Raw genomic sequence first — 27,467 nt, forward strand, 5'->3', positions numbered from 1 at the left:
TGTACAGCTGGTGTCCACATTTTGAGAAGCAAAATGTGCTATTTCTGATGGAGGTTCCTACTAGCAGAGTCAGCCAATGAAACTGGCTCTCAGGGAGAGATCATTTGGATGTTGCAGTGGCTGTGGCAGCCCCAGGGTTTGGGTTTTTTGGCTGGCACAGAAAAATGAGCTGTGAGCAGCATCTCTGTCAGGGAGGAAAGTGCCCCTGGAGCTGGGGCTGAGGACCCCGGGTGGATGTGAGCCCGTGTGGGTGTGAAGGAAGCTGGCAGAGCGCTGAGTTTGCTTTCCCTGCAGGCTCGCGCTCTGATCCGGCAGAACGGGACCCCGCAGCTGCAGGAGCCCCAGCGCCTGTCGGCTCTGCTGCGGGACTTCCTCGAGTGCAGCCTGGAGCCGGACGAGGAGCGGCGCTGGGCTGCCCAGGAGCTGCTGCAGGTGAATGCCAAGGGCTGCAGGGCAAGCAGCAGCGCGAGGGAGGGGTTTTCTTGTGGGGCCCCCTCCGACAGTCTCCAGCCTCGCTGCTTTCCACACGCAGAGCGAGCAGAATCCTCGCCTGCTTTGGCTTGGCAGGCTCCTTTCGAGGCCAGCTGGGCCTGGTGCCCCACAGCGAGCAGGGACATCTTCAACAGGTCAGGGGCTCCGAGCCCTGCCCGACCTGAGCTTGGAGGTTTCCAGGGAGGAGGCACCTCCCACACCTCTGGGCACCTTCTGTCAGTGTTCCCCCACTCTCCTGGTTAAAAAATTCTCCCTTACATCTAATCTGAGCCTGCTTCCCTCTCTTGAGTTTCAAACCATTTCCCTTTGTCCTGCTGCAACAGAGCCTGTGAGGAACTTGACTCTGGGAAGTAACAGTCCATTTCTTTCTTTTTTATCCTTTGGGCAGCACCCATTTTTGTCATCAGCCAAGCCTCTCTCCAGCCTGACCCCTGTGATCACTGCAGCGAAGCAACTGAGGGAGCAGCGGAGGAGATGAAGCACTTGAGGGAGCTTCTTGTTACAGTAGTTAGGACAACTAGTTAGTTTTGGTAGTTAGCTCTGATAGTTATGGTAGTTAGTACTGTTAGTTGGTTATGGTAGTTTGCACAATCTGTTTGTTATGGTTCTTGTTGGTTATGGCAGTTTTTGGAATAAAAACTCTCTCAAACCTCGACTCCCTTGACGTGTCCCTTCCTTCTCCCGCTGTGCCTCAGCTGCCCGGAGCCATGTGAGGGGAGAGTGGGCCCAGCCTGGCCCAGAGCTGAGCCCCAGCAGAGCCCTGGCAGAGCCCAGAGCAGCCTCGGCACCTGCAGAGTCAGCCTGGAAGGAGGCGCTTGGAGCCTTCGGGGCTGCACCCGGCTCTGGGTTACAAACTGTGTGTGCTGGAAAATGCCAGCGGCTCTGCAGGAGGGCAGAAGGGGCCCGGGGAAGGCCCAAGTGCTCCATGCAAGGGAAAAACCTGCCCTGGCTTTGGTATAAATAACTAGGCAGTGTTGGCTTTTGCTATTATGTATGGACTTGTGCAAATTATTCTTAATCACAGCGAGTTTGATATGGTACAGTTTGTAATCACCTTTCACTGTTTTTGCTATAGTATAATTTGTCAGGTTTTTGTGGCCAATGCCCTGGCCCCTGTGCAGCTCGTATCCTCAGAACATCATTTATGGATGATATTTTAGTTTGTGGAGAGTGTGAAAAGCACACATTATAGTTTTGGCTTTTGCAAAATCTTAAAGTGGATGCCATGTGTTGTGCATTGTAATGTTAACTTTTGCAGAAGTAGCTGTAGTTGTGAAATAATAACTAATGCTTTTATTTTTGTAACTAACTGACAATAATGAGAATGACTCAGAGATATTTGTGAAATAGCTTATGTTGGTTTAAAGGACTTGTGGAAATAGCTAAAACTGTCTGCCTGGTGTCGTGGTTTGAGAGGAAATGGTTTTTTTGGGATGGTGTGGTCACGCCAATCGGTGTCCAGATTTTAATATTGGCACCTGGTTTGTCCACTGAGGGCATGGATACGCCTCTGAGAACACAGGGGTTAAAAGCTGTGAACTCCCACTGGAAGTTCCTTTTGAGTTCCGGCCCTGGACCAGAGGAGACCTCTCCTCTGTCCAGCTCTGAGCTGGGCAGGGGGGAGGGGAGCCATGCGGCCGGAGGGAGGTAGGCCAGGCCTGGGCCGAAGGGTGGAGGAGCATTGCACTGCGAGGGCTTCGGGCAGCCATCCCCCATTCCTCCCCCGGAGGGAGAGAGAGAGAGAGCAGCCTGTGCTTGTGATAGCGCGGCTGGAGTGAAGGAGAAGGGGGGGGTGCCCAGCAGGGCAGCCAGCCGTGGGAGTTCATGAACCAAACCGGCAGAGCCTGGGACTTTTAACCCTTCTTGGGACGATGGAAACCTTGCAAATGCTGATTCCTCCTGGAGTTGGTGAGATTGAGAAAAAGTTGAGAAGAATTCTAGGTGGGAGGAGATGATGGAGTGGCTTTTGGCTGGACTTTTCTTGGATAGCTATGGACAGAACCCTTGAGTTCCTGTGACATAGAGACTGCATCTAGGGGGAGGCAATGGCTCAGAGCCAGGAGAGTGCGGTGATGTGAAGGTGTGTGAACAGAGACGAAGGGTGGAGGGGGGTTGTGGTGGTGCCCTCCGTCTTTGATGAAGAAGAAGAGGAAGATGATCTCTGTTCGAGAGACCCCTCAGCCCCAGGGGGTGAAACATGGCGGGGATAGGTGTCCCAAAAGGAGAGGAACTGTGCTCTTTTTTGGAACTGGGCAAAGCATCCTTAAAGGGAAAAACCCTAGAAGCAGCTCTGGTCCATGTGCAGTGGTGAGAGCACTGGACATGGAAGGAAGAGGTCACGATGGCAAAATGTTCACCGGGCGGTGCCACACGTGACACAGAGACACGAGAAGTTTCGACTGTTTCCTGGGTGAAGTCTGTAGTGCAAGAGGGACTCCTCTCTTCTCAAAGAACTGAGAATTGATTATCCAAAGGGTGGCAGCGAAATTAAGAAATTTGGTGGGGGGAGGAGGAGGAAATTTGGAAGGTTTTCATCCCGTGTTCTGTGTGGTTTTTTTTCCCCTGTAGTTCTATGTTAATAAAGTTTTTTTTTCCTTTCAATCATAAGTTAGAGCCTGCTCTTCTCTGTCTCTGATCACATCTCACAGCAGATACCAGGAAAAGAGGTTTTCTCATGGAAGCACTGGCATTTCGCCAGGCTCAGACCATGACACCTGGTCAGAAAACATTTAAGGAAGGGATGTGATGAGGACCCCTGCCACTGACCCTTCCACTGTCAGTAACTGTCACCTGCTGCAACCACAGAACAGGGGGCCCTTGTGAGGGAGTGACACACAACCCTCAAAACAACAACCCACGATTCCTGCACGTACTCTAAAAAGGCAGGTTGGGGGTCAAACCAACCTAAAGAATTCCTGGAACATGTAAAGGAGTTCAAAGAAATGTTTGAATGTGTATATTTTGAACAATACAATGGAAAAATTAGACAAGAAGAGTTGCTGTGGTTAACCATTGTGCCTCTGGCCATGGCCAAGCACCCAGTGCTGTTACTGATTTGTCTCTAATTATCCCTTATTAAACTTTTAAAAATTCTAAAGAGTGAGGCTCTTTTCTCACACAACCCAAGGTGCTCACCCCTTGTTGTTCTCCCAAGCCAGGATTTGTCAATCCTAAACTTTATCTGTGTGGAAGAGAAGGAGGCTGTGAAGAAAAGGAAGATGCACTGGTGTGGAGGCCCAGGGGCTTAACTCTCACTTATCTGCTTCCTTGCTGCACCTGTTGTTGTGCACATGTGGAATGTGTTATGCAGATTGGTTTACCAAAGGGTGTTTTCTTAATTGGCCATTATCTTAATTGGTGATGGTGTTTGGATTGGTTGACCAATTGGTTCTGTCTGTATTGGACTGTCTGTGAGGGGGTGAGTTTATTAATTAGTACAGAACAATACAGTATGGTAGGATAAGGTGATTGATCAGCCTCCTGCAATCATGGAGTCAATGCTAATCATTACCACATCAGACTGTCTGTGAGGGGGTGAGTTTATTAATTAGTACAGAACAATACAGTATGGTAGGATAAGGTGATTGATCAGCCTCCTGCAATCATGGAGTCAATGCTAATCATTACCACGGCAGCCCTCGGCCCCCATCACTCAGAGCCTGAGCTGCTTGAGGTTTGTTCTGCTGGCAGCTGGGGACTGATGATTTTTCTTTCAGCACTGGACAGTCCTTGTTCCAGTGCCCCCATTTCTTACAGGATGCACTCTGCTCCTTCTCCGCAGGGGAAGCTTTCTTGGGTGACTTTTCCTGAGCTGCCTTCTTGCTGGGTTGGGATGAACTCTTTCCCTTGGGCCCCTGTCTCAAAACACCTTCCAGGCACCCTCCAGCAGTTTATCTCTGTCTTCAACTCCCTTTATCTTTTCTTCTTTTATCATTTGAAGCCTGACCCACACAAAACAAAACCAGATGTGCTTCACCCTCAGCTGATTCAGGATCTACATCAGTATATTTGATGGCAGTTTCTCTTCACCTGTTTAAAAAATCAGTGGCTGATTCATCATCATTTTGCCTCACTTGCTGAAGCTCTGACCAATTTACAGCTTTAGAGACCCCATGTTTTAACCCCCATTCCACGAGGCTTTGATATCAGTTTAATTTTGCCATCTGCTCGGGTGTATTTCCATCCCACCCAGGGTTTTCCAGGGGAAATCTCTCAGTGACAGCGCCTTGAAGCAGCTCCCTGGCTGTGCTCCCCTCAAGGAACGTTGGGATGGATTTATTGACCACTCGTCCCTCAGTGGGGTCAAGGGATGTGTCTGACACAGGGCTCAGATCAGACCGGTCTGATTTATATAGAGGATATTAATAAAATAAATATTAAGTTTTTTATTTATTGGCTGTACGGTGCACACATGAACGGACAGATTATATTGCACCAACCAGGAGCCACAAGGAGTCACTGATAATCAATATCCGTATCAAACACCATATCAGATTGTGGGTGATCAATAACAAAGTGTCCAAGGCAATACAAAAGTACAAAAGGCAATACAAAAGTGCAAAAGGCAATGCAGAATTGCAAAAGCCAATTGTAAAATTGCAATTTATGACCCGGCTCTGCTGCAGGCACAGTGGAAAGCTGGAAGCTGCTGAGGGGACTCATTCACCCCTGTCCCCTGTCCCTGAGTGTCCCTGAGTATCCCTGCATGTCCCTGAGTGCCCCCAGAGTGTCCCCAGTGACATCACCCCAGGAATTCCCATCAGAATTTGGGGCAATTTCAATGAAAATTCCCCAAAAATTCCCCAGACTTGTCTCAAATACCGCACAGGGAGGGGACAGGTGACAGCAGCGATGTCCCCGATGATGTCACTGCCGCGATGACGTCACAGCAGTGACGTCACTGTCCTGAAGCAGCCTCGGGATGTCCTCGATGGCTCTTTGGCACCGCTCGGCCACCGTGCGGCTGCCGGGGCCATCGGGGCCCCCACGGCCACCATAGGGACTCAAGAGGAGGCTGTGGATGTCCCCAAGTGTCCCCACCAGGTGATGCTTGAACAGGCGGGCGCTGGCCTCCCACAGCTGCTCAGCCTTGGCCACTTTGGCCACCAAGGCCTCGGGGACATCAGGGGACGCCTCCCCTGTCCCCTCCAGGGCAGCATCGATGTCCCTGAGCTGGCACTCTGTGTAACTGATAAACTCAATGGCTCTGTCACACGCGGCCACCAAGCGCTGCAGCGGCCCCAGGGCCACCTCTGCCCAATGTCTCCTCCTGATGGCCGCCCTCGCCCGCTTGGTGGCCACCACAGCTTCTCCCACGGCCTCGTTGGTGGCCACTGACACCTGGGCATCGCGTGTGGGCCCCGCCGAGGCCTCCTCATCCCTGTCCAGGGCCACCATCAGCTGCTGGGCTGTGGCCACCAGGCTGTCCCCAGCTGTCCCTCTGTGGGTGGCCTCGTCCTGCAGGTCCCCTGCCCGGGCAGGGGCCACATCCTCGCAGGCATCACGGAGCTTGGTGGCCTCCTCTTTCAGCTGGTCCCATCTCTGCTCATGTGCGGCCACCAACTCCCGCCAGGCGCTGGCTGTGGCTCTCACATCGGCCCAGGTGGCCCCAGAGGTGGCCCTGAGGGTGGCCAGGGCCTGGCCCAGGGAGGTGACAGCAGGGTCGCCCAGGGAGGTGACACCGGGGTGGTCCAGGGTCTTACGGAGGCTCCAGGTGAAGTTCCTCAGGGCCGCGTGCAGGGACTTTGGGGGCACACAGCGCCGCACGCCCCGGTGTGGCCCGGTCACGGTGGCCGCCACCTTGCCCAGGGTGACCACCACGGACACCAGAGCCTCCAGCAGCGGGGAAAAGGATCGCTAGGGAGGGGACAGGGGAGGTGTCAGGTACCTGGTGGCACCTGTGGCCTCCTGGTGTGGCCCCTGTGCCCTCCTGGGGTACCATTTGTCCCCTCCTTAGAGGGTTCTGCTCTCCCCTCTGTCACTTTGTCACCCCTTGTCCCCTCTGCCACCCCTTGCCACCCTACCTGCTGTCCCCTCTGCCACCCCGTATCACCACACTAGTAGCCCCTGCCTCCCTTTGCTGTCCCCTTTGTGACCCCCTGTCCCCTCCCACCAACCTCCCGTGTCCCCCCAATCTGCCACTGCCCCTTCCCCTCCCCCTCAGTGCCCCATGTCCCCCTCTCACCCCCCACGCCCCCCCCCCCCCCCCCCATCACACCTCTTGGAGCTCCATGCTCACTGGGGACCCAGCAGGGATGCTCTGGGGACACTCCGGGAATAGAAGGAGCCTTGGGATGTCCTCGATGGCTCTTTGGCACCGCTCGGCCACCTCACAGGCACTGGGGCTGGCGGGAGCACCATCGAAATAGAACTTCATGATGTCGTCAACTGTCCCAAGCAGGTGATCCTTGGCCAGGGAGGTGTTGGCTTCCCACAACCGCTCAGCCACGGCCACCTTGGCCTCCAGGTCCTCAGGGACATCAGGGGATGCCTCATTTGCCCCCTTCAGGGTGGCCTCAATGTCCCCAGTCCTGTGCTGCAGCTCCCGGGGGAAGGCGGTGGCTTCGTCACACGCGACCACCAAGCGCTCCAGCAGCCCCAGGGCTGCCTCCAGCCGCTGTCTCACCATGGTGGCCCTGGTTGCCTCGCTGGCAGCCAGTGCCACCAGGTGTCACCAGTGCAGTACAGGGTGTCCCAGAGCTCCCAGGTGAAGTCTTTCAGGCCCCTGTACAGGCACCTTGCGGACACGAGCAGCATCATCTCCTCCCGACTGGGCAGGGTGGCCAGCAGCTCGCCCAGGATGGCCACCACAGTGGCCTGGGGGTGCAGCAGTGCTGGGGACAGCTGGGGAGGAGGCAGGGAAGGGGTCAGGGACCTGGTGGCACTTATGGCCTCCTGGGGTGGCCCTCTGCCCCTGAGGGGTCCCTTTGTTCCCTCCATCCCTTTGTCAGCATCTTGTTCTCTCTGCCACCCCCTGCCCCTCCCCTCGTAGCCCCTGTCACCCCTGCTGTCCTCTCTACCACCACCCGCAGCCACCATGTCCCCTCCCAATCCCCAAGTCATCCAAATCCCCCACTGCTCCCTTCACCTCCATTTCCCCTACCCCTCTCTGTCACCTCCCCCCTTCCTGCCACTCCCTCCTGTCACCTTTGTGACCCCCTGTCCCCTCCTACCACCCCCTGTGTCCCCACCATCCCCCATTGCCCCCTCCCCCCACCATGTCCCCTCCTCTCCCAGTGTCCCCTCTGTTCCCCCATCCCCCTCCCCGTCACATCTCTTGGAGCTCGATGCTCACTGGAGACTCGGCGGGGATGGTCTGGGGACACTCCGGGGGTCGAAGGAGCCTTGGGATGTCCTCAATGGCTCTTTGGCACCGCTCGGCCACCTCACAGGCACTGGGGCTGGTGGGAGCACCAGTGAAATAGAACTTCATGATGTCGTGAAGTGGCCCCAGCAGGTGACGCATGACCAGCCGGGCGTTGGCCTCCCACAGGTCCTTTGCCACGGCCACCTTGGCCACCAAGTCGTTGGGGACATCAGGAGACACCTCATTTGTCCCCTTCAGGGTGGCCTCAATGTCCCCAACCCTGTGCTGCAGCTCCCGGGGGAAGGCGGTGGCTTCGTCACACGCGGCCACCAAGCGCTCCAGCAGCCCCAGGGCCACCTCCACCCACTGTTTCACCATGGTGGCCCTTCTTGCCTCGCTGGCAGTCACCCTGGCATCAATCCTCACCTGGGCTTCATGCCTGGCCACCACCTCGGCCCCCTCCTCCCCACCCAGGGCCTGACCCAGCTCCACCATGTTTTCCTGAGCTGTCCCATCACGGGCAGCCTCGTCCTGCAGCTCCCTGGCCCGGGCAGTGGCAGTGGTGGCCATGTCGGCCGCCCTCCTGCAGATGTTGCAGAGGCTGGTGGCTGCCCAGGCCAGCTGGACCCAGCTGGTCACAAGCACATCCACAGCCCCCTGCCACTCGCTGGCAGCCCTTGTCACATTATCCCAGGCGGTCCATGGGGTGTACTCGTAGGCAGCCAGGGCCATCATCAGGCAGGTACCAGGGTCATCATCGTCATCGGAGGTGACATTGCAGCGCCTCCAGGTGTAATCAATGCGGTACAGGGTGTCCCGGAGCTCCTCGGTGAATTTCTCCAGATCCCTGTACAGGCACCTTGTGGACACGAGCAGCATCACCTCGTCCTGCTTGGGCAGGGTGGCCAGCAGCTCGCCCAGGATGGCCACCACGGTGACCTGTGGCTGCAGCAGGGCCGGGGACAGCTGGGGAGGGGACAGGGGAGGTGTCAGGGACCTGGTGGCACTTGCGGCCTCCTGGGGTGGCCCCATGCACCCGAGGGGTTCCCTTTGTCCCCTCCGTCCCTTTGTCAGCCTCTTGTTCTCTCTGCCACCCCCTGCCACCACACTCGTAGCCCCTGCCACTCCCCGCCACCCCCCGTGTCCCCCTATCCCCCACTGCCCCCTTCCCCCCGGTCCCCTCTGTCCCCCTCTCCCCTCCCCGTCGCACCTCGCGGGGCTCCATAGTCACTGCGGGCCCGGCGGGGACGCTCTGGGGACGCTCCGGGGGTCGAACGAGCCGGTCCCGGCGCAGATCCGGCCCCAAGTAGCGGCGCGCGGAACCGGCGGAGCCGCCTCAGGACAACTCCGGGAAGGGCGGGGCGAGGTGACGTCACGGGGAACGGAGAGCGGGGGCGGGGCGGGAATCTGGGGGCGCCGAGGGAGCCCCCGGAACCCCCCCGGCAGCGCGGGATGGGCGACAGCGACCGCGGTCAGCACCGGGAGCGGGGGGGTGGCGGGTGAGGAGGGAATTGGGGGGAGCTGAGCGGGTTTGGGGAGTGTGAGGGGGTTTGGGGGGGTCCTGAGGGGGTTTGGGGGGGTGAGAGGGAGAACTGGGGGTCCTGAGGGGATTTGGGAGAATCTGAGGGAGGGCTGGGGGTCTTGAGGGGCATTAGGGGTCCTGAGGGGATGTGGAGGTTCCTGAAGGGGTTTGGGGGGGGCGTGAGGGAGAATTGGGGGTCCTGAGGGGGTTTGAGGGGTCCTGAGGGGGTTTGGGAGAATCTGAGGGAGGGCTGGGGGTCTTGAGGAGCATTAGGGGTCCTGAGGGGATGTGGAGGTTCCTGAAGGGGTTTGGGGGGGGCGTGAGGGAGCATTGGGGGTCCTGAGGGGGTTTGGGGGGTCCTCAGGGGATGTGGAGGGTCCTGAGGGGGTTTGGGTGGGTTGTGAGGGAATGTGGGGGAGCTGAGAGGATGTGAAGGGATTTGGGGGATCTGAGGGAGAATTGGGGATCCTGAGGGGTTTTGGGGTGGATTTTGGGAGGTTCTGAGGGAGAACTGAGGGTCCTGAGGGGGTTTTGGGTGGTTTTAAGGGGATGTGAAGGGGCTGAAAGGATGTGAGGGACTTTGGGGGGTCCTAAAGGGAGAACTGGGGGGTCGTGAAGGGGTTTAGGGTGGATTTTAGGGGGTTCTGAAGGAGAATTGAGGGTCCTGAAGGGGTTGGGGGGGATTTTGGGGTGTCGTGAGAGAGGATTTGGGTTGTGAGAGCATTTGAGGGGAATTTTGGGGGGTCCTGAGGGGATTTGGGAGGTCTTGCAGGAATTTAGGGGGGATCTTGAAGGGTTCTGAGGGGATTTGGGGGGGGTCCCGACTGGGTTTTGTGCATCCCGATGTAATGTGGGGGGAGTTTGCGGGTTCTGTGGGGATTTGAGGGTCTCTGAAGGGATGTATTGCAATTTTGGAGGGATTTGGTGTCATTTTGGGGTCCCTGACCAGATTTTGGGCTTTTGGGGGTATTTTTGGGATATTTTGGGATAATTTCATGGTCTCTGACCAGAGTTTGGGGTTTTTTTGGGATATTTTGGGGTAATTTAGAGGTCTCTGACTGGAGTTTGGGTTTTTTTTGGAGTATTTGGGGGTTATTTTGGAGTCTCTGACCGAAGCTTAAGTTTTTTGTGGGGTATTTTTGGAGTATTTTGGAGTAATTTTGTGGTCCCTGACTGGAATTTTGGGGCATTTTTTGGGGTGTTTTTGGGGTAATTTCATGGTCCCTGACTGGAGTTTAGGGGTTTTTGGGGTATTTTGGGGTAATTTTGTGGTCCCTGATCAGAGTTTTGGGGAATTTGGGGCAATTTCCTGGTCTCTGAGCAGAGTTTGGGGGATTTGGGGTAATTTCGGGGTGTTTTGGGGTAATTTTGGGGTAATTTCATGGTCCCTGACCGGAGTTTTGGAGAATTTGGGGTAAATCTGGGCTCCCTGCTGTTGCTGTGTGTTGCAGCTGGGTTCATCGTGCCCACGGAGGGCGCAGCTGCCGGCGCTGGGCAGGGGAACAAACGAGATGGGTCCTGGTTCCAGAAAGCTCCAGAATCTCTTCCTTACCCCCGGGCAGGAGGGGCGGGATGGGGACGAAGGACCAGGCAAAGGCAGGGCCGGGGGTTTTTACAGGGGATCCCAGGGGGGAGTTGGCGTTGGAGGCAAGAGAGGAGTTCTTAGCAGCACAAGGAGGGTGAGATCAAATTCCTGTCTCTTAGGAACAGGGGCACTCCACAACTCCCTGTTTTTAAATTGATCAATGCATGCTGAATAACTTAAAATAAGGGGATTCTTGGGAATATGACTGAATAGTTTACAAAACCAAAATGAATATTATTCAGCAAATGAATATTAATAATTAATAATTATTAATTATGATTAACAAGGAATAGAAAAGCATTTGAGTCTTAATCACAAAGGATAAAGTAACAGAAATGATGATACTTGATTAAATGAATACATTTTTACTTCATGAGTTAACAGCTCAATCTCCTCAGGCTTTTGATCTCCTCACCAGGAGGGGTGCAGTTCTTTGATCCCCTCTTCATGAGGGGCACAGACTTTAGTGTTTGGTCTCAGCGTTGGCGCTGGTATTGTGGGTGTTGTTATTGTGAAAAATGAGTATTATATGGTTGGCTTTTTGCAAATATTAAAAGGAATATTATGTGTGTTAAGAAAGTTAATCTGTTTTACTTAATTAATGCTGTGTTAATCCTCTTAAGTAGTGTGGTAAATAGAGTTTTAGGCTATAGCATAATATTAAAATAGAAACTATGCGATGTAAGATACTTTTCTAACTATCTCAAAAAAGGGATGAGATGTTCAAGAAATTCTTTTCACAGAGATAACAGCAACAAGACACTAAAATCCCAAAGAGAAGAATTATTGCCTCCTTATCATGAAGAACCAGACTCCTTTCACCTCCTTCTTTCAGACTCCACGGAGCCAAACCAGGATTTACGAGATGTAGGGGGGTAAGGTGACAATAACCAGAAAAATCTCTACTTTGAAAGGAATGTTTGCATCATGTATGAGATTTATGAATATGCAGCAGGCTATTGCTTTTAAGGGTTAACCCTTTGTTAGCTGACATGCTTTTATGAGGAAAGTATCCAAATGTTCATAATTCTTTGCTTTTGTATTGTCCTTTATTGTCCTAACTCTGATTGTCCAAGTTCTTACTGTTCTATTTTTTTATTCCTGTTTTTGTAACTATTTTATTACTATTAAACATTTAAATTTTTAAAACAAGTGATTGGTTTTTCACAGGGTGGTGGTGAGGCCGGCTGACTCCTGCACGGGGCTCGCAGCCGCGCCACGCGGGCCCGGGGCAGGGCCAGCTGCAGAGGCACAGCAGGAAGGGGGAGAGGTAGGTAGGTAGGGGGGAAGGGGAGGTTTGGGACCAGAGGAGAAGGAATTGGTGGGAAAAAGGGGAATCTTAAACAGCGTGGTCAGCGCCGCTTTCAGAAGGAGGGCCCAGGACGGCGCGGCCTGCCATGATCCACTTGTACAAGTGGGGTTGTGATGGTTCATTAACTGATCTCAGAGTGCAAAACAACACAGAGGGGATTTCAGTATTCATCAAAACAAATGCACCTTTACTGAGTGCCCACAGCAAATGCGATAGAAGGATTAGAAAGGAGATAAAGGATAGAGAGAGAGAGAGGAAAAGAAGGGCTGGGGGGAATAGCTGCCAATGGAGAGATGAAATCCCTGTGGTCCGGCCAGTAGATCCGTCTTGTCACATCGAGGAGAATCTCAAATTCTTTGGTTAACTCAGGGGTCTCTTATAGTCCTCTGCTGAGGGGAGAATGGTTTAAGACAACAGAGAATAAGTGTATTGAAAACAGGTATGGACAGTCCATGTTCCAAAACAGGACAAAGCAATCTCAGCAGTGAGCGGGACCCATTGTTTCAGGATTGGTTCTGTGGGAAACCAGTCTTGGTCCAGCGAACACACCTGCAGGCAACACTTGGCAGACATCCCACTTCTGTCAGGCCAGCATCCTGTGTTAGAATTATAAGGGTCTCAGTCTCATTCCTTGGGAGGGGGCTTCAGTCTCCGTCCTTGATGGTGGTCATGAGGCAGATGAGGGATCTTCCGTGGGGGGATCACCAGAGTTAGCTCAGAAAGTTCATTTGGCCAAGAGATGGGGAAATTCATGGGCTGTTGTGGGGTGGTGAAGCAGGTGTGACACCGTGGAGGCACAGCAAGCACACCTGCACACAATCACTTGGTGAGCATCCACTTCAACCAGGCCAGAACTCCAGCCAGAGCCCTCAGGGTCTGTCCTTGCGAGGGTCATGAGGCAAATGAGGGAAACTTCCAACCGTCTCTTACACAGCAATCACCATTCCGGGTAGGGAACGGGGGATGTGGAAAGACAGGTGTGAAGGAGGACACAGGGTGGCGAGAGGATGGCAGTGCTCCCAAACTCCCTCCCAGTCACACCCAGCACCCCCAAACTCCCTCTCAGTGCCCACCAGGACCCCCCCAACCCCATCTCACCCTCCCCAGCATCCCCCAAACCCCTTCCCAGCCATTGCCCAGCCCCCAGCCCCTCTTCCAGTTCCAAGACAGCTCCCTTCAGCTCCTTCCCAGTGGCTCCCAGCACAGCCCAGTGGCTCTCCCAGTGCCCCCGGGGGCTCCCCCGTATCCCAGTGCAGCTCAGGGGGTGCTCCAGGCTGACGTGCTCCACCTGGCTGGTGTAGGTGAGCCTGCCCTGGGGGTGGGGGTTTCCAGCAGCTCCAGGAGCTGGTAGTCCAGTCCCTGTTGGGGACCATGTCGGTGGCCACCATGTGGTCTGAGAGCTCCTGCTGGCCCTGGAACCACCTCACCTGGATGTGGGCAGGGTAGAAATCCATGACGGAGCAGAGCAGGCGGCTGGGGCCAGGCTGGGAGCTCGAGGGCACCAGCAAGATGGACACACTGGGGGCACTGTGAGAGGGAGAGAGTGGGGACACACTGGAATCAGCTGGGGGGCACTGGGAGAGGGGAGGGCTTTAGTGGGGTGGAGAGGGACAGGGAATGCACTGGGAGGGAGTTGAGTGGCACCGAGAGAGGTGGGAGAGGATGGGGGGTACTGGGAGAGACGGTGGAAGTCTTGTCGTGAACTGGGAATGGACTGGGAATAGACTGGTAATTGACTTGGAGGGGCTGGTTGGAACTGGGAAGGACTGGGAATGAACTGGGAGGGACTGGAGTGGCACTGAGAAAGGTGGGAGGGGCACTCGGCACTATGAGAGAGCGTGAAAGTCGGAGAGTGGACTGGGAATAGACTGGAAGGGTCTGGGAGGGAGTTGGAGGGACTGCGGTGGCACTGGGAGGGATCTGGGAATGGACTGGGATGGAACTGGCAATGACGTGCGCGGCGCCGAGAGGCCGAGTCCAGCTCGGGGCACTCGATCTGCGGATCATCCTAGCAACAGATGGGTCATCGGAGGGACGAGCTGTGATTGGCTGAGAGGCGTTATCTCCACGCTCGACCGAGATGGACGCGCCGCGGAGCACTGGGAGTGACCGGGATGGACTGGGATGGGCTGGAGGAGCCACGGGGGGGTCACTGGGTGGGAGAGGATGTCCCAGTGATGGACACAAGGAGGGCTGCCGCCTCTGAGGCGATTCCCAGACTCGAGGGATACTGGGAATTTCAGGAGCTCCAGGGTCATTGGCAGGGCAGGGCCCGAGGGGACGCGCTCTGCCCCGCGCTCCCCTCGGCGCTCCACCGTTGTGAACGGGGCATAAAGCTCGTAGTTTCGCCAGCACTGCGTGTCCACCAAAGCCCGGTAGTACTCCATGTGAACCGGGTGCCTGTTAGAGCGCTTGGCATTCATCTCCCCATAGGCGATGAACCCCACGTACACCCCGACGTCGCTGTCCAATATCAGGAACTGCTCCCGGTTGTAGATGAACCTCTCCACGAACCTCACCTTCTCCGTGCCGTTCAACAAGTGACACTCTTCAATCTCATCCTCTGGAACACCCCTGTGAGTGCAGGACACAGCTCCGGGGTGCCCCCCCAGCACCCCCAGAGCACCGGGGGCCAACCCGGATCCCCACTGCGCACTCCCTGTGCCCCACGGCCGCCATGGGACCCTCCTGCCCGCGCTGCCGCTTCCTCTGTGCCATCCTTCCCCCATTTCCCCTTCCACATCTTTTCCCCTCCCATCTCTGGCCGCTCCCAAAATCACTTTAAGGGTCCCGTTTCCCCATTTTCCTACAAATCCCCCAATCTCCAGCCACTCTCGGGCTCAGTTTCGGGGTCCCCCCTCCCCTTTTCCCCACCCTCTCCCAACTCTCCTTCACCTTCGCCCACCCCTCTGCCCCTCCCGCTCTCCCTTTTGGGGGGGTCCCCTCCTCCTCCTGTCCATTCCGGGCTCCCCCCTTCGCCCCCTTTTCCCCCTTCTCCCCCCCTGTCCCACCGCCTCCCGCCCCCCCCCGCTCACCCGAGAGCCCCGCGCCCGCAGCCGGGGGGGCTCCCAGCACCACCAGTGCCACCAGTCCGGCCCCAGCTGCCGCCCCTCGCCCCACGGCCAGCGCCGGGCAGGGGCCGCAGCCCCGAAGCAGCCGCGCTGCGCTGGGAGCACCAGTCCGGAGCGGGGCGGGCTCGGCAGCGCCGCGCGCTCTCATTGGCTCCCGCCACTGCTGGGGAGCGATTGGCCACGGGCTCTGCCCAGCAACCGATGAGGCAATCCAACGCCCCGCGCTCTCATTGGCTGCGCCGCCTTCTGCCTGCGCTGGGATTGGCTGAGGCCTTTCCGGGAGGCTGCAGCCCCGGGCTGGGGGATTTTTTGGGGAGGGGGAACCTTGGGGCGCTGGGCAGGTGGGAGCTCAGGTGAGCCCAGAAATGCGTGCCCAGGTTCGCGGGATCTCAAGGGTGCCCGTGGCAAGTGGTGACGCTGGCCCGATGCAGAGCCGCTCTGTCCCTGCCCCCCGCAGCCGCACAGCGACAGAAAATGGAACCGAGGGTTCCTCCGTGGGGACAAGGACCGGGAGAGATCCCTCGGCAAATCCGGTACGGGCACAACAGACCCGGCCTGGGCACACGGAGGGAATTTATTACCAACCAAATCACAGCAGCACAAGGAGAGGGCAAAGAAATTTCTCCAACACCTTCCCCCACCCAACAGGGATCACCCGGATCGGGGGTCACCAGGGCTCTGCCCAACGGGGATCACTGGGGATCATCCAGCGCGGATCCTCCCATGGGGGATTGAGCTGGAGCAGCGCATGAAGCTCTTCCCACACTCGGGACACTCGCAGGGCCTCTCCCTGGTGTGGAAGTGCTGGTGAGTGACGATCCCTGAATTCCACCTGAAGCTCTTCTGACATTCCAAGCACTCATGGAGCCGTTCCCCAGTGTGGATCTTGGTGTCCTTGGTGAGGTCGGAGGTTCCACTGAAGCTCTTCCCACGTTCCCCACACTCACAGGGCCTCTCCCCAGTGTGGATGTTCTGGTGTTCCATCAGGCTGGAGTTGTAGCTGAAACCCTTCCCACATTCCAAGCACTTGTGGGGCTTCTCCCTGCCATGAGGCTTCTCCACTGAGCTCCGGCTGGATCTCCAGATATCTTCCTGGCTCAGGGGGGCTCTTTCCTTCCTGCAGCTCCCTGGGCTGGGTTTGCAGCCCCTCCTCATGAGGGATCTCTGGGGCTTTTCCTCCTCCTCCATCAGGCCACAGCTTAGCAATGACAGATCCTGGTTTGGGGGAAACCAAGGTGGGAGCACCTTGGGGTAGAGGCTCCTCCTGCCCAATTCCATCTCTAGAAGTCAGCAGGGGTCTTGTGTCCATGAAAATCTCCACAATGTCAAGATTCAGCCCAAAAAAATCTCTCCCAGGAATTCCCTATCGCTGATCTCTCCACTTTTGGGGTTCCAGAGTTTTCCTTTCCTTGGGATAATGGGGGTCCAATGGCTCCAAGGCTTGTCCTTTCTCCAGCATCCTAATTAGGGATGATCCAGGGGCTTTTGGGGGTCCATGGGGTCCCTTCTCCCCTGATGCTCTGCTTTGAGATCCGAGGAGTCCCAGGGGTCCCTCTTCTCCAGGCTCCCCCCCTTTCAAGGCAGCCGGAGTCCCCAAGCTCTGGAATCTCCCCTCTCTGCTCTCCCCACTCTGGGGGTCCCAGGGGTTCCCCTCCTCTGCTCTCCCAGGGGTCCCCAGCACCAATGTCCTCCCCTGCCCATACTGGGCAATGGCCACGTGGACTCCCAAAGATCCCCCCAAGGGGCTCAGCCTTGGGGTCCTGCATGACCCAAAATTTTAAACACAGAGAAAAAAACCTCCAAGAGACGCCAGATGATATTTGGGGCTCAAATCCACAATCTGCAGTCTCCAAACACACCCCAATAAAAAACCCTCTCAGCGACACCCCTGATAGATTTGGGACAAGCCCCTCCTCTCCTCTCACCTGCAGGACGAGGTGGGGGCAATGGTCCCGCGGCTGCGGCCACAGGGGACACTGGAACCTCCTGTTCCTGCTCCTGCTCCACCTCTTCCTACTCCTCCTTTTCCTCTCTCCCTCCTCTTCCTCCTTCCCAATCCCACCTCCTCCCCAGTTCCTGCCTTCTGTGTATTTAAGGTTGGAGACCCTTGCTTGTTTTTAGAACTAGAACAAAGATCCCCGATGGAACAAGGTTTGCTGCTTTCATTCAGAAGTATCAGTGACTAAAGGTCACATTTCCTTTGGTTTGGTGCCGTCCTTGTTCCTCCTCAGTGTTCAGGCTGGGCTATGGGGTGTCCTTGTGTGCTGCATTTTCCGAGTTCCTCTGGCATCCTTTGGGCAATAGGCTGTGCCCTGGGAGGGATCTTTGTGCTCCTCTGTGACACAGCAGAACCTTCCAGGCGCTTTCTGCGTGAGCTGCTGCTGTGGTGTCACAGGAGCAGTGCCACGTCCCCGTGGTGTTCCCGTTGCTGTGGGACACGGAGGCCTCAGTGCCCAGAGTGGCTCTTGGCTCGCTGCCAGAGGATCCTCCTGCCCGAGGCATTCTCAGCAGCCAGCCCAGCCCTGACGGGTGTCCTCCTGTGCTCAGAGGGCTACAGGCAGCAGACGTGTGCAGCGCAGCCAAAATGATCCAGCACGTGGCTGCTGCAGTTTGCACTCTCTACTCGGTGGCTTATTCGGGGTATTTTTTAACCCACTTGGCACGTAAGTTGAGGCTTTCCCTCGCTGCAGCATCTGTGGCTTTGGGCTTGCTGTGTGCTTTGTGTTCTTCCTCTGGAGCTGAGCTGACTTTGGAACCAAATTGCCATGAAGACACCATTGCTTTGGGAGAGCTCCTGCCAGCAGCTGCAGCTGAAAAAGGGGGTGTCTGCAGCCAGGGGGGCGTGCATAGCATTTGCAAAGAGCCCTGGGGGGTTCTGTTCCCTCAGGCAGGGAGTCTGTGCCAGCAGAGCCTGGAACTCCCTCCGTTTGCTGCTCCGGCCAAGAACTGACCCAGCCCAGTATTTTGTGCTGTTCTCTTGCTTGCTGTGGGAAGGGACTGTGGCTCCTGCAGGGATGCTGTGAGAGCAAAATGCTCTCTTGGGGTTGCCTTGCTCCATGGCATTTCCCACCACTGGCAGTTTTTCTCCTAACAGCATCTGGTTCATGTTCCCTCTCCCATTTCAGGGCACCTCTTCTGTGGATCCCAAGCAGCTCCTCCTTCGGTGAGTGGGAAAGGAACCTTTGGTGTTTGGAATTGTGCAGCAAGTTGTGAGCTCGGCATGTGGCAGCTGAGGGCCAGCCTGGGAGGCTGAAGGAAAGTTCCTGTCAGTGTCTCAGCAGCAGCAGCGCAAAGCGATCCCAGTCAGTTTTCTCCTTTTCTGCTGAAGAGCTTTTGAAGAGCTGCAGGTCTGGCTTTGCAGGCAGAGGATTGCTGGCTGGCTTTAGCCATGGTGGAATGTTGAATTCCCAGCAATAAGTGGCAATGTCGACTTTAGCCCATTGTTAGTTGGAACAGCTCCAATCCCAATTTCTGCTTAGTGCAGCTGGATGTGCAGCTGAGGATAAATAAGGTGATAACTGAGGTAGAACTTTCCGTCCCTCACACTGCCGTCTGTCCACAGGGCACAAAAGCAGCACCAGCACCTCCTGTGGCTCCCCCTGCTTCCAAAGAGGAGGCCAAAGAGGAGGAAGACAGCAGTGAGCTTCCCACTGTTCTGGGGGACGATGGTGAACTTCCCTCAGTGCCAGGAGGTGACAGTGAGCTTCCCTCAGAGCCAGGAGATGACAGTGAGCTTCCTGCTGTTCTGGGAGATGAGGGCGAACATCCCGCGGTGTGGGAATGCCACGGCGAGGCTCCTGCGGATTGGGAAAAGGACAGTGGACATCTCCCAGAGTGGGACGAGGATGGCCAAGCTCCCGAGGCATGGGATGAGGACAACGGACATCTCCCAGTGTGGGATGAGTATGGAGGACATCCTGTGTCTTGGGAAGAGGAGAGTGAACATCTCCCAGCATGGGAAGTGGACAGCGAACATCCCCTGGCTTGGAAAGATGATGGCGAACCTGCAGCGTTTTGGGAAGAGGATGGAGAAGCTGCAGAATTTGGGCAAGAGGATGAAGAACCTCCCTCCTCTGCTGTGGGATCCTGGGCTGAGCATTCAGACAGCAGCACAGCCCTGCAGCCAGAGGGGAGAGGGGAGTGGTGCCTGATGCAGCTGAGTACGTCTGCTCTGTCCCTGGGTGCCCGAGCAGGGCGCTGTGTGTGTGTGTCTCGGCATCAGCTGCACCCAGGGTTGCTCTGCAGCTGAATGTCACCGAGCCATTTCTTGTCCTTCCCCAGCTGAGACCAAGGGGCTCACGGCCCCAGGGAGTGGGGCTGCGTTCTGGCTCTGCTGCAGGGCGGGGTCTCACTCTGGGAGGGAGCGTCTTCCACGTGGTTTCTTTCAGGGAACACCGTGAGCGAGGCGGAGCCTGCCGAGAAATACCTGGAGCTGGAGCAGATTGGCCAAGGGTAAGGGCACGGCAGCGACTTCTGCACAAGCAGGGCCAGGGGTTGTGCTGGTGCAGGATCCAGTGAGAAGTCAGGAGAGCTCCAAACACCTTCAGACACTGGGCTACCATCCTGCTGTCTCTCAGTCCTGATCAGAATTGATAACTGTGGTCAGGAGGCATCGTCAGAGCCCCCTTAGGCTGGCAGTGTCCTGCCTGCAGCACGGAGCAGGACCTGAAAGATCTTCTGTCCCTGGAACTGGATTGCCTAAAAGAGCAACTCACCATCTGATGACTGTCAGAAAGCAATTCTCAAGAAGATTTCTTTCAAATATTTTCCTTTGAAAACTATCCACGGGTCATGATTATTAACCTAATGGTTTAAAAACAGAAACCAGAGATGAGCTAATAAGGGCTCTATTCTAGCACAGGTAGCAGACCCCATCCATTCAGTAACAGACACAGAGCTGATGCACCCTGGGGGAAAATGCATCACCTGCCTGATGGCAGGGCCCTTGTGGAACCTGCAGGTCTTAGGCAGGACATGGAAAAGGATGAAATGCATTCTTTTCCAGTTCTTTAGACACCCATTTCCCCTCCTAGGTTTTGAACTAAAGCAGTTCAGGGTGGACATTTGGGATTTGCTCCAGCCCAGTTCCTTCGTGCTGGGTCTCAGTTTTCTCTTGCCCACCTTGCATGGCAGAGGGCTGGTGGCTGCTGCGCTGTTGTTGGAAGGGTCGATGCACCCAGGTGTTTGTGAAGGCTGCAGGCAGCAGAGATCTCCTGTCTGGGCTGGCTTTCACTGCCAGGGCCTAAAGCGCTGCTTCTTTCTTCTCTGCTGTTTTGTCTCCAGGGCTTTTGGAACCGTTTACAAAGGACTGGACAGGGCCACTGGAGGAGAGGTCAGTGTCAACACGCCCAGCACGCCTGGCAGCTCTCCAGGGCTTTCCCCTCTGCTGGGAGCTGGGCTGCAGCTTTGGGGGCCAGCAGAGCTTTCCTGCCCAGGCTGCTCCTCTGAAGGCAGAGCAGTGTCAGCCTGCAGAGCACAGCTGGGACAGACCTGGTCCTTCTGAAGTGCCAAAGGAATGCAAGGAGGGCAGCGGTGTCTGTCAGAGCAGGACACGCTGGCTTGGTCTGCATATCTAAAAGTGTGAATGCATCAGCTGCTGGAGACTGAGGCCCAATTTATCTTCACCCCAGCCTCTGACAGGGACACTGTTTAGCAGTCTTTCCATCTTGCCTTTCATCTTCAAGGGGTACCTCAAGGCCTGATTAGGGAGAGATCCCACTTGGGCTCAATTTGGGGTTTTAGTCCTACTTCAGCTGTTCACAGAGAGAGGGAGAGAAATGAGAAGATGGATGTCCAGAGCAAAGCTCTCTCCCAAACCCTGCAGGTGTCTTTGGGTCTGGTGTCAGTGACAGCCTGTGACAGGGATCACATGAGCCATGGATGTGTGTGTCTGCTTTGTTGTGCAATCCCAAACAGAGCAGTTGCATCTGAAATCATGACCAAATCCCATAGAACTGCTAAAGGATTCCTGGCTGTTTTGCTCTGTTTTCACAGAACCAGAATTACCTCCTGCTTTCCAAATGGGTTTGAATAATAATAATGAGATTGTTGAGGCCATTTGAGCAGACTGTAGGTGCAGAGGATGTTGTTAGAGCTTGGAGGCTGACAGCTGAGGGACCATTTCTGCAGGGCTTGCAAGGCCAAATGTCTCTGGCCATGTGTCCTGTGAGCAGCCCCCAGCTGGCAGAGCAATGGGCTGTGGGAATGGCACTTGCTGAGCTCTGGTGTCCCATCCCAAGGCAGTTTGGCACAGCCCAGCTCCGTCACTCCAAACAGACTCGCTCCGTGTTTGCTGTGGCCTCCTGCCACAGACTCCTGCAGTTCAAGGGCTGCCATGTCCCTTCAGGTGGCCATAAAGAAAATGAGTCTCCGAGGGCAGAACAGGGAACGAGCTGTGAATGAGATCCTGCTCCTGAAGGACAAGAAGAACCCCAACATTGTCAACTCTTTGGACAGGTGAGTGTTTCAGCTCTTATCCCGTGCCCGGGCCCTGCGTTAACCTTTCCTGCATCCCTAGTCTGTAGCCTGTTTTGAAAATGCCTGACCCAGCCACATCTTCCCCAAACAACAGCCTGGCAGTTCACTCCCTGCGTGTGCTTTTGTTGCTTTGCTTTGGTTTTTCCTTCAAGCTGACCCCGTTTGCTGTGTCTTCCAACAAGTGCTGATGAACCACAGGAGAAATTATTTCTCTTGGCTTCTTCTTCCCAGCCGTTTTCCATTGCTACTGATGCCAGGCAGACCAGGTTCTTGTTTCCAGCAATGCCTCATTTGCCCATTTTTCACTGGCCCTGCCTGTTTCTGAAGGGACTTTCTGAAAGGTTTTCTGACTGCTTTTGTCCCAAGTGCTGCATGGCCTCCTCCCCTGGCTAACCCTGGCAGTTGTGTTGCCTTGTTCTGGAGGGAATGGTGGAACTGAGGAGTTCAGAAGCTGAACCAGCTGGGGGCAAGTGTTGTGGTTCCACTTTGATCTGGGCTGTTGCTAACCTGCATTTTTCACCTGCTTGCCATCTAAGGCCTCTCCTTTCTCACAGGTGTCTCCTTCTCCTTTAGACTGTGAAGATTCCAAGGGCTGGGCAGCCTGGCAGGAATGTCTCTCCATCTGATTCTGTCCTCACTGACAAGTGACCTGGAAACAAACTCCACTCCAGGCTTTTCCATGGGGGAATTGAGCACTGCCCATTCATCTCCATGCCGCTGTTTTCCTCTTCCAGCTTCCTTGTTGATGGAGAGCTGTGGCTGGTGATGGAATACATGGATGGAGGAACTTTGCAGGACGTTGTCAGACAGACACGCATGGCTGAAGGAGAGATGGCAGCTGTCAGTCGGGAGGTGAGGGATCCTGCTTGTCACTCCCATGGCTGGGACACGATGGTCCTTCCAAACAGGCATGAGAACAGGAGTGGCTCCATGCTCAGGGCTTTGTTTCTGTGCTGTTTTCATGAGCTGGAGAAGAAAGAGCCTCTGCTGTGAACGGCCTGCCAGCATCACTGCACTTCTGCTCTGTTCTTGCTCTCTCTCCTGCTGTTGTGGTACTCTCTGTCCTTTTTTGATTTGATTTGCTGTTCTCAGCTTTGCCTTGCACCGTTTGCCTGGAGCTTGTGTGCACTGCACTCCTGGCCTGTCCCAGCAAAGCTGCTGCTGGCAGAATTCTGAACTGTCCTTTCTGGTGTGATATATTCGGGCCATTGTTTTTTACCCTGGTGTTTCTTGTTCTCTCTCAGTGTCTGCAGGGCCTGGATTTCCTCCATTCCAACCGGGTGATGCACAGGGATCTGAAGAGCTCCAACATCCTCCTGGGAATGGACGGCTCTGTCAGGCTGGGTGGGTGTTCCTGGCCAGGCACGGCGCTCCCGAGCTGCGGCTGTGGGGCTGCTTCCCAGTGAGGCCAGAGCCCCACAAGGGCTGCTGGGGGCACTGCCCGGGCCCTGCTGCCAGCTGAGAGCGGCTGCCCCTGCAGAGAGCTCAGGAGAGGAGCAGGGTGCCAGCAGTGCCTTGTCTCTGGCTCTGGCCCTTCCAGAGGGGCAGCAGTGGGAATCTAAAGCTCCAAGGGAATCAGTAAAAGCCACTGCATGAAAGCTGAGGGTTTCTGTAAGGGTCCAGTTCCATCTTCCCTTGGCTACAGCCCTGAGGACTTTCCCAGCTGACTTCACTACTGCATTCTCAGATGGAGAGTGGGGAATCTTTGTGCTTGGTTTCCTCATTCCAGCTGCCTTTGACAGGGTTTGTTTCTGTCCTCAGCTGATTTTGGCCTCTGTGCTCAGCTCAGCCCTGAGCAGGACCGGCGCAGCTCCATGGTGGGCACTGCTCACTGGATGGCCCCAGAAGTTGTGACCAGATCTCCTTATGGCCCCAAGGTGGACATCTGGGCCTTTGGCATTGTGACCATCGAGATGGTGGAAGGAGAACCTCCTTACTTCAGGGAAACGGGGGCCATGGTAAGAGGCAAATTCTCCAGTGGTTGCAGAGGCCTGTGAGCGCAGGGGGACCCTGCCCTGGGAGCAGCAGCTGGAGGTTTCTGCACATGGGAAGGGAATTCCCAGAGGACTCCAGCCTCAACACAGACGAATATTCTGCAGTCTCCAGCAACAATTTGCTTTGGGATTTACGTTGTTGCAGCTCTTCTGGCTCTGAGGATGACATGGAAATGTGAAGCAAGTGCATCAGCTCTAATGTTACCCTGCAAGAAAAGCCCAAACCAGCCCCACATCCCATCCCCAAACCCAACAAGATTTCTGCAGGAGCTTCTAGAAGACATTTTGCAAGATGATTTCCCCTCTGATTCTTCTCACTGTGAAACTTGTTGAAAACCTGAGGATGATTGTTTAACATCCTCATAGTCTAACAAATTTCATTCCTAGTCTAAGCTACTTTCTCTGTGTCACCTAAGCTGAGCTTTCAGCATCACAAACCTCCTGTTTTCGGCCTGGCAGTTTCTGGGATGGGGCATCAGGAATGCATTCACTTGAGTGTCAGTGGCACTGCAGAGATGCACTTGATGTAAGAATCCTGTGAAATAACCCAGGCAGACCACACTGACTCTGGAAAATGGCCTGTAAAGCTGCTGTCCACATTTGAAGAAGCAAAATGTGCTATTTCTGATGGAGGTTCCTACTAACAGAGTCAGCCAATGAAACTGGCTCTCAGGGAGAGATCATTTGGATGTTGAAAAGGTTGTGGCAGCCCCAGGGTTTGGGTTTTTTGGTTGGCACAGAAAAATGAGCTGTGAGCAGCATCTGTGTCAGGGAGGAAAGTGCCCCTGGAGCTGGGGCTGAGGACCCGGGGTGGATGTGAGCCCGTGTGGGTGTGAAGGAAGCTGGCAGAGCGCTGAGTTTGCTTTCCCTGCAGGCTCGCGCTCTGATCCGGCAGAACGGGACCCCGCAGCTGCAGGAGCCCCGGCGCCTGTCGGCTCTGCTGCGGGACTTCCTCGAGTGCAGCCTGGAGCCGGACGAGGAGCGGCGCTGGGCTGCCCAGGAGCTGCTGCAGGTGAATGCCAAGGGCTGCAGGGCAAGCAGCAGCGCGAGGGAGGGGTTTTCTTGTGGGGCCCCCTCCGACAGTCTCCAGCCTCGCTGCTTTCCACACGCAGAGCGAGCAGAATCCTCGCCTGCTTTGGCCTGGCAGGCTCCTTTCGAGGCCAGCTGGGCCTGGTGCCCCACAGCGAGCAGGGACATCTTCAACAGGTCAGGGGGCTCCAAGGCCTGCCCGACCTGAGCTTGGAGGTTTCCAGGGAGGAGGCACCTCCCACACCTCTGGGCACCTTCTGTCAGTGTTCCCCCACTCTCCTGGTTAAAAAATTCTCCCTTACATCTAATCTGAGCCTGCTTCCCTCTCTTGAGTTTCAAACCATTTCCCTTTGTCCTGCTGCAACAGAGCCTGTGAGGAACTTGACTCTGGGAAGTAACAGTTCATTTCTTTCTTTTTTATCCTTTGGGCAGCACCCATTTTTGTCATCAGCCAAGCCTCTCTCCAGCCTGACCCCTGTGATCACTGCAGCGAAGAAACTGAGGGAGCAGCGGAGGAGATGAAGCACTTGAGGACAGCCTTTAGTTACAGTAGTTAGGACAACTAGTTAGTTTTGGTAGTTAGCACTGATAGTTGGTTATGGTAGTTAGCACTGATATTTAGTTATGGTAGTTAGGGCAGCCTGTTTGTTATGACAATTTTTGGAATAAAAACTCTCTCAAACCTCGACTCCCTTGACGTGTCCCTTCCTTCTCCCGCTGTGCCTCAGCTGCCCGGAGCCATGTGAGGGGAGAGCGGGCCCAGCCTGGCCCAGAGCTGAGCCCCAGCAGAGCCCTGGCAGAGCCCAGAGCAGCCTCGGCACCTGCAGAGTCAGCCTGGAAGGAGGCGCTTGGAGCCTTCGGGGCTGCACCCGGCTCTGGGTTACAAACTGTGTGTGCTGGAAAATGCCAGCGGCTCTGCAGGAGGGCAGAAGGGGCCCGGGGAAGGCCCAAGTGCTCCATGCAAGGGAAAAACCTGCCCTGGCTTTGGTGTAAATAACTAGGCAGTGTTGGCTTTTGCTATTATGTATGGACTTGTGCAAATTATTCTTAATCACAGCGAGTTTGATATGGCACAGTTTGTAATCACCTTTCACTGCTTTTGCTATAGTATAATTTGTTCAGCTTTTTGTGGCCAATGCCCTGGCCCCTGTGTAGCTCGTATCCTCAGAACATCATTTATGGATGATATTTTAGTTTGTGGACAGTGTGAAAAACATACATTATAGTTTTGACTTTTGCAAAATATTAAAGTGGATGCCATGTGTTGTGCATTGTAATGTTAACTTTTGCAGAAGTAGCTGTAGTTGTGAAATAATAACAAATGCTTTTATTTTTGTAACTAACTGACAATAATGAGAATGACTCAGAGATATTTGTGAAATAGTTAATGCTGGTTTAAAGGACTTGTGGAAATAGCTAAAACTGTCTGCCTGGTCAGATAACATTTAAGGAAGGGATGTGATGAGGACCCCTGCCACTGACCCTTCCACTGTCAGTAACTGTCACCTGCTGCAACCACAGAACAGGGGGCCCTTGTGAGGGAGTGACACACAACCCTCAAAACAACAACCCACGATTCCTGCACATACTCTAAAAAGGCAGGTTGGGGGTCAAACCAACCTAAAGAATTCCTGGAACATGTAAACGAGTTCAAAGAAGTGTTTGAATGTGTATAATTTGAACAATACAATGGTAAAATTAGACAAGAAGGGTTGCTGTGGTTAACCATTGTGCCTCTGGCCATGGCCAAGCACCCAGTGCTGTTACTGATTTGTCTCTAATTATCCCTTATTAAACTTTTAACAATTCTGAAGAGTGAGGCTCCTCTCTCAGAAAACCCCAGTTGCTCAGCCCCTATTGTTCTCCCAAGCCAGGATTTGTCAATCCTAAACTTTATCTGTGTGGAAGAGAAGGAGGCTGTGAAGAAAAGGAAGATGCACTGGTGTGGAGGCCCAGGGGCTTAACTCTCACTTATCTGCTTCCTTGCTGCACCTGTTGTTGTGCACATGTGCAATGTGTTATGCAGATTGGTTTACTAAAAGGTGTTTTCTTAACTGGCCATTATCTTAATTGGTGATGGAGTTTGGATTGGTTGACCAATTGGATCTGTCTGTATTGGACTGTCTGTGAGGGGGTGAGTTTATTAATTAGTACAGAACAATACAGTATGTAGGATAAGGTGATTGATCAGCCTCCTGCAGTCATGGAGTCAATGCTAATCATTTCCATGACAGCCCTCGGCCCCCATCACTCAGAGCCTGAGCTGCTTGAGGTTTGTTCTGCTGGCAGCTGGGGACTGATGATTTTTCTTTCAGCACTGGACAGTCCTTGTTCCAGTGCCCCCATTTCTTACAGGATGCACTCTGCTCCTTCTCCGCAGGGGAAGCTTTCTTGGGTGACTTTTCCTGAGCTGCCTTCTTGCTGGGTTGGGATGAACTCTTTCAGTTGGGCCCCTGTCTCAAAACACCTTCCAGGCACCCTCCAGCAGTTTATCTCTGTCTTCAACTCCCTTTATCTGTTCTTCTTTTATCATTTGAAGCCTGACCCACACAAAACAAAACCAGATGTGCTTCACCCTCAGCTGATTCAGGATCTACATCAGTATATTTAATGGCAGTTTCTCTTCACCTGTTTAAAAAATCAGTGGCTGATTCATCATCATTTTGCCTCACTTGCTGA

General features: G+C 54.8%; 3 protein-coding genes and 2 long non-coding RNA genes across 5 annotated transcripts; 2 read left to right on the top strand and 3 right to left on the bottom strand.

The window, feature by feature from the left end:
• The first annotated feature begins 316 nt into the window (after positions 1-316).
• LOC132340660 (uncharacterized) lies at positions 317-1,147 on the top strand. The gene is made up of 2 exons (XR_009489977.1): positions 317-432; positions 881-1,147. It is a non-coding gene; the product is annotated as an uncharacterized LOC132340660 (long non-coding RNA).
• A 3,710-nt stretch (positions 1,148-4,857) lies between these two features.
• Positions 4,858-7,242, bottom strand: LOC132340523 (uncharacterized). The gene is made up of 2 exons (XM_059871573.1): positions 6,710-7,242; positions 4,858-6,348 (listed from the first exon to the last, which is right to left on the bottom strand). The coding sequence occupies exons 1-2, from the start codon at positions 7,118-7,120 to the stop codon at positions 5,359-5,361; spliced, it is 1,401 nt and encodes a 466-aa protein (XP_059727556.1). The 5' UTR covers positions 7,121-7,242; the 3' UTR covers positions 4,858-5,358.
• A 5,141-nt stretch (positions 7,243-12,383) lies between these two features.
• On the bottom strand, positions 12,384-13,263 carry LOC132340657 (uncharacterized). The gene is made up of 2 exons (XR_009489974.1): positions 12,767-13,263; positions 12,384-12,606 (listed from the first exon to the last, which is right to left on the bottom strand). It is a non-coding gene; the product is annotated as an uncharacterized LOC132340657 (long non-coding RNA).
• A 957-nt stretch (positions 13,264-14,220) lies between these two features.
• On the bottom strand, positions 14,221-15,061 carry LOC132340589 (uncharacterized). The gene has a single exon (XM_059871663.1). It carries the CDS (start codon positions 14,944-14,946, stop codon positions 14,221-14,223), a length of 726 nt encoding a protein of 241 aa, XP_059727646.1. The 5' UTR covers positions 14,947-15,061.
• Positions 15,062-23,531: 8,470 nt separating this feature from the next.
• LOC132340607 (serine/threonine-protein kinase PAK 3-like) lies at positions 23,532-25,458 on the top strand. Its single transcript, XM_059871693.1, has 3 exons — positions 23,532-23,723; positions 24,634-24,771; positions 25,221-25,458. Exons 1-3 carry the CDS (start codon positions 23,580-23,582, stop codon positions 25,308-25,310), a joined length of 372 nt encoding a protein of 123 aa, XP_059727676.1. The 5' UTR covers positions 23,532-23,579; the 3' UTR covers positions 25,311-25,458.
• Positions 25,459-27,467: the final 2,009 nt, after the last annotated feature.

This window comes from Haemorhous mexicanus, chromosome 32 (assembly GCF_027477595.1).
Source record: "Haemorhous mexicanus isolate bHaeMex1 chromosome 32, bHaeMex1.pri, whole genome shotgun sequence".
Classification (NCBI taxonomy): Eukaryota; Metazoa; Chordata; class Aves; order Passeriformes; family Fringillidae; genus Haemorhous; species Haemorhous mexicanus.

What these genes read in the sequence shown, in the direction of transcription:
- LOC132340523 (XM_059871573.1), bottom strand. Translation starts at nt 7,120, where the DNA reads ATGGTGAGACAGCGGCTGGAGGCAGCCCTGGGGCTGCTGGAGCGCTTG. An exon ending in TGAGCATGGAGCTCCAAGAG is followed by an intron (nt 6,349 to 6,709) that starts GTGTGATGGGGG and finishes TCCCCTCCCTAG; the next exon opens with CGATCCTTTTCCCCGCTGCT.
- LOC132340607 (XM_059871693.1), top strand. Translation starts at nt 23,580, where the DNA reads ATGGTGGGCACTGCTCACTGGATGGCCCCAGAAGTTGTGACCAGATCT. An exon ending in TCAGGGAAACGGGGGCCATG is followed by an intron (nt 23,724 to 24,633) that starts GTAAGAGGCAAA and finishes CTTTCCCTGCAG; the next exon opens with GCTCGCGCTCTGATCCGGCA. An exon ending in CTGCCCAGGAGCTGCTGCAG is followed by an intron (nt 24,772 to 25,220) that starts GTGAATGCCAAG and finishes TCCTTTGGGCAG; the next exon opens with CACCCATTTTTGTCATCAGC.
- LOC132340589 (XM_059871663.1), bottom strand. Translation starts at nt 14,946, where the DNA reads ATGGGGGAAGGATGGCACAGAGGAAGCGGCAGCGCGGGCAGGAGGGTC.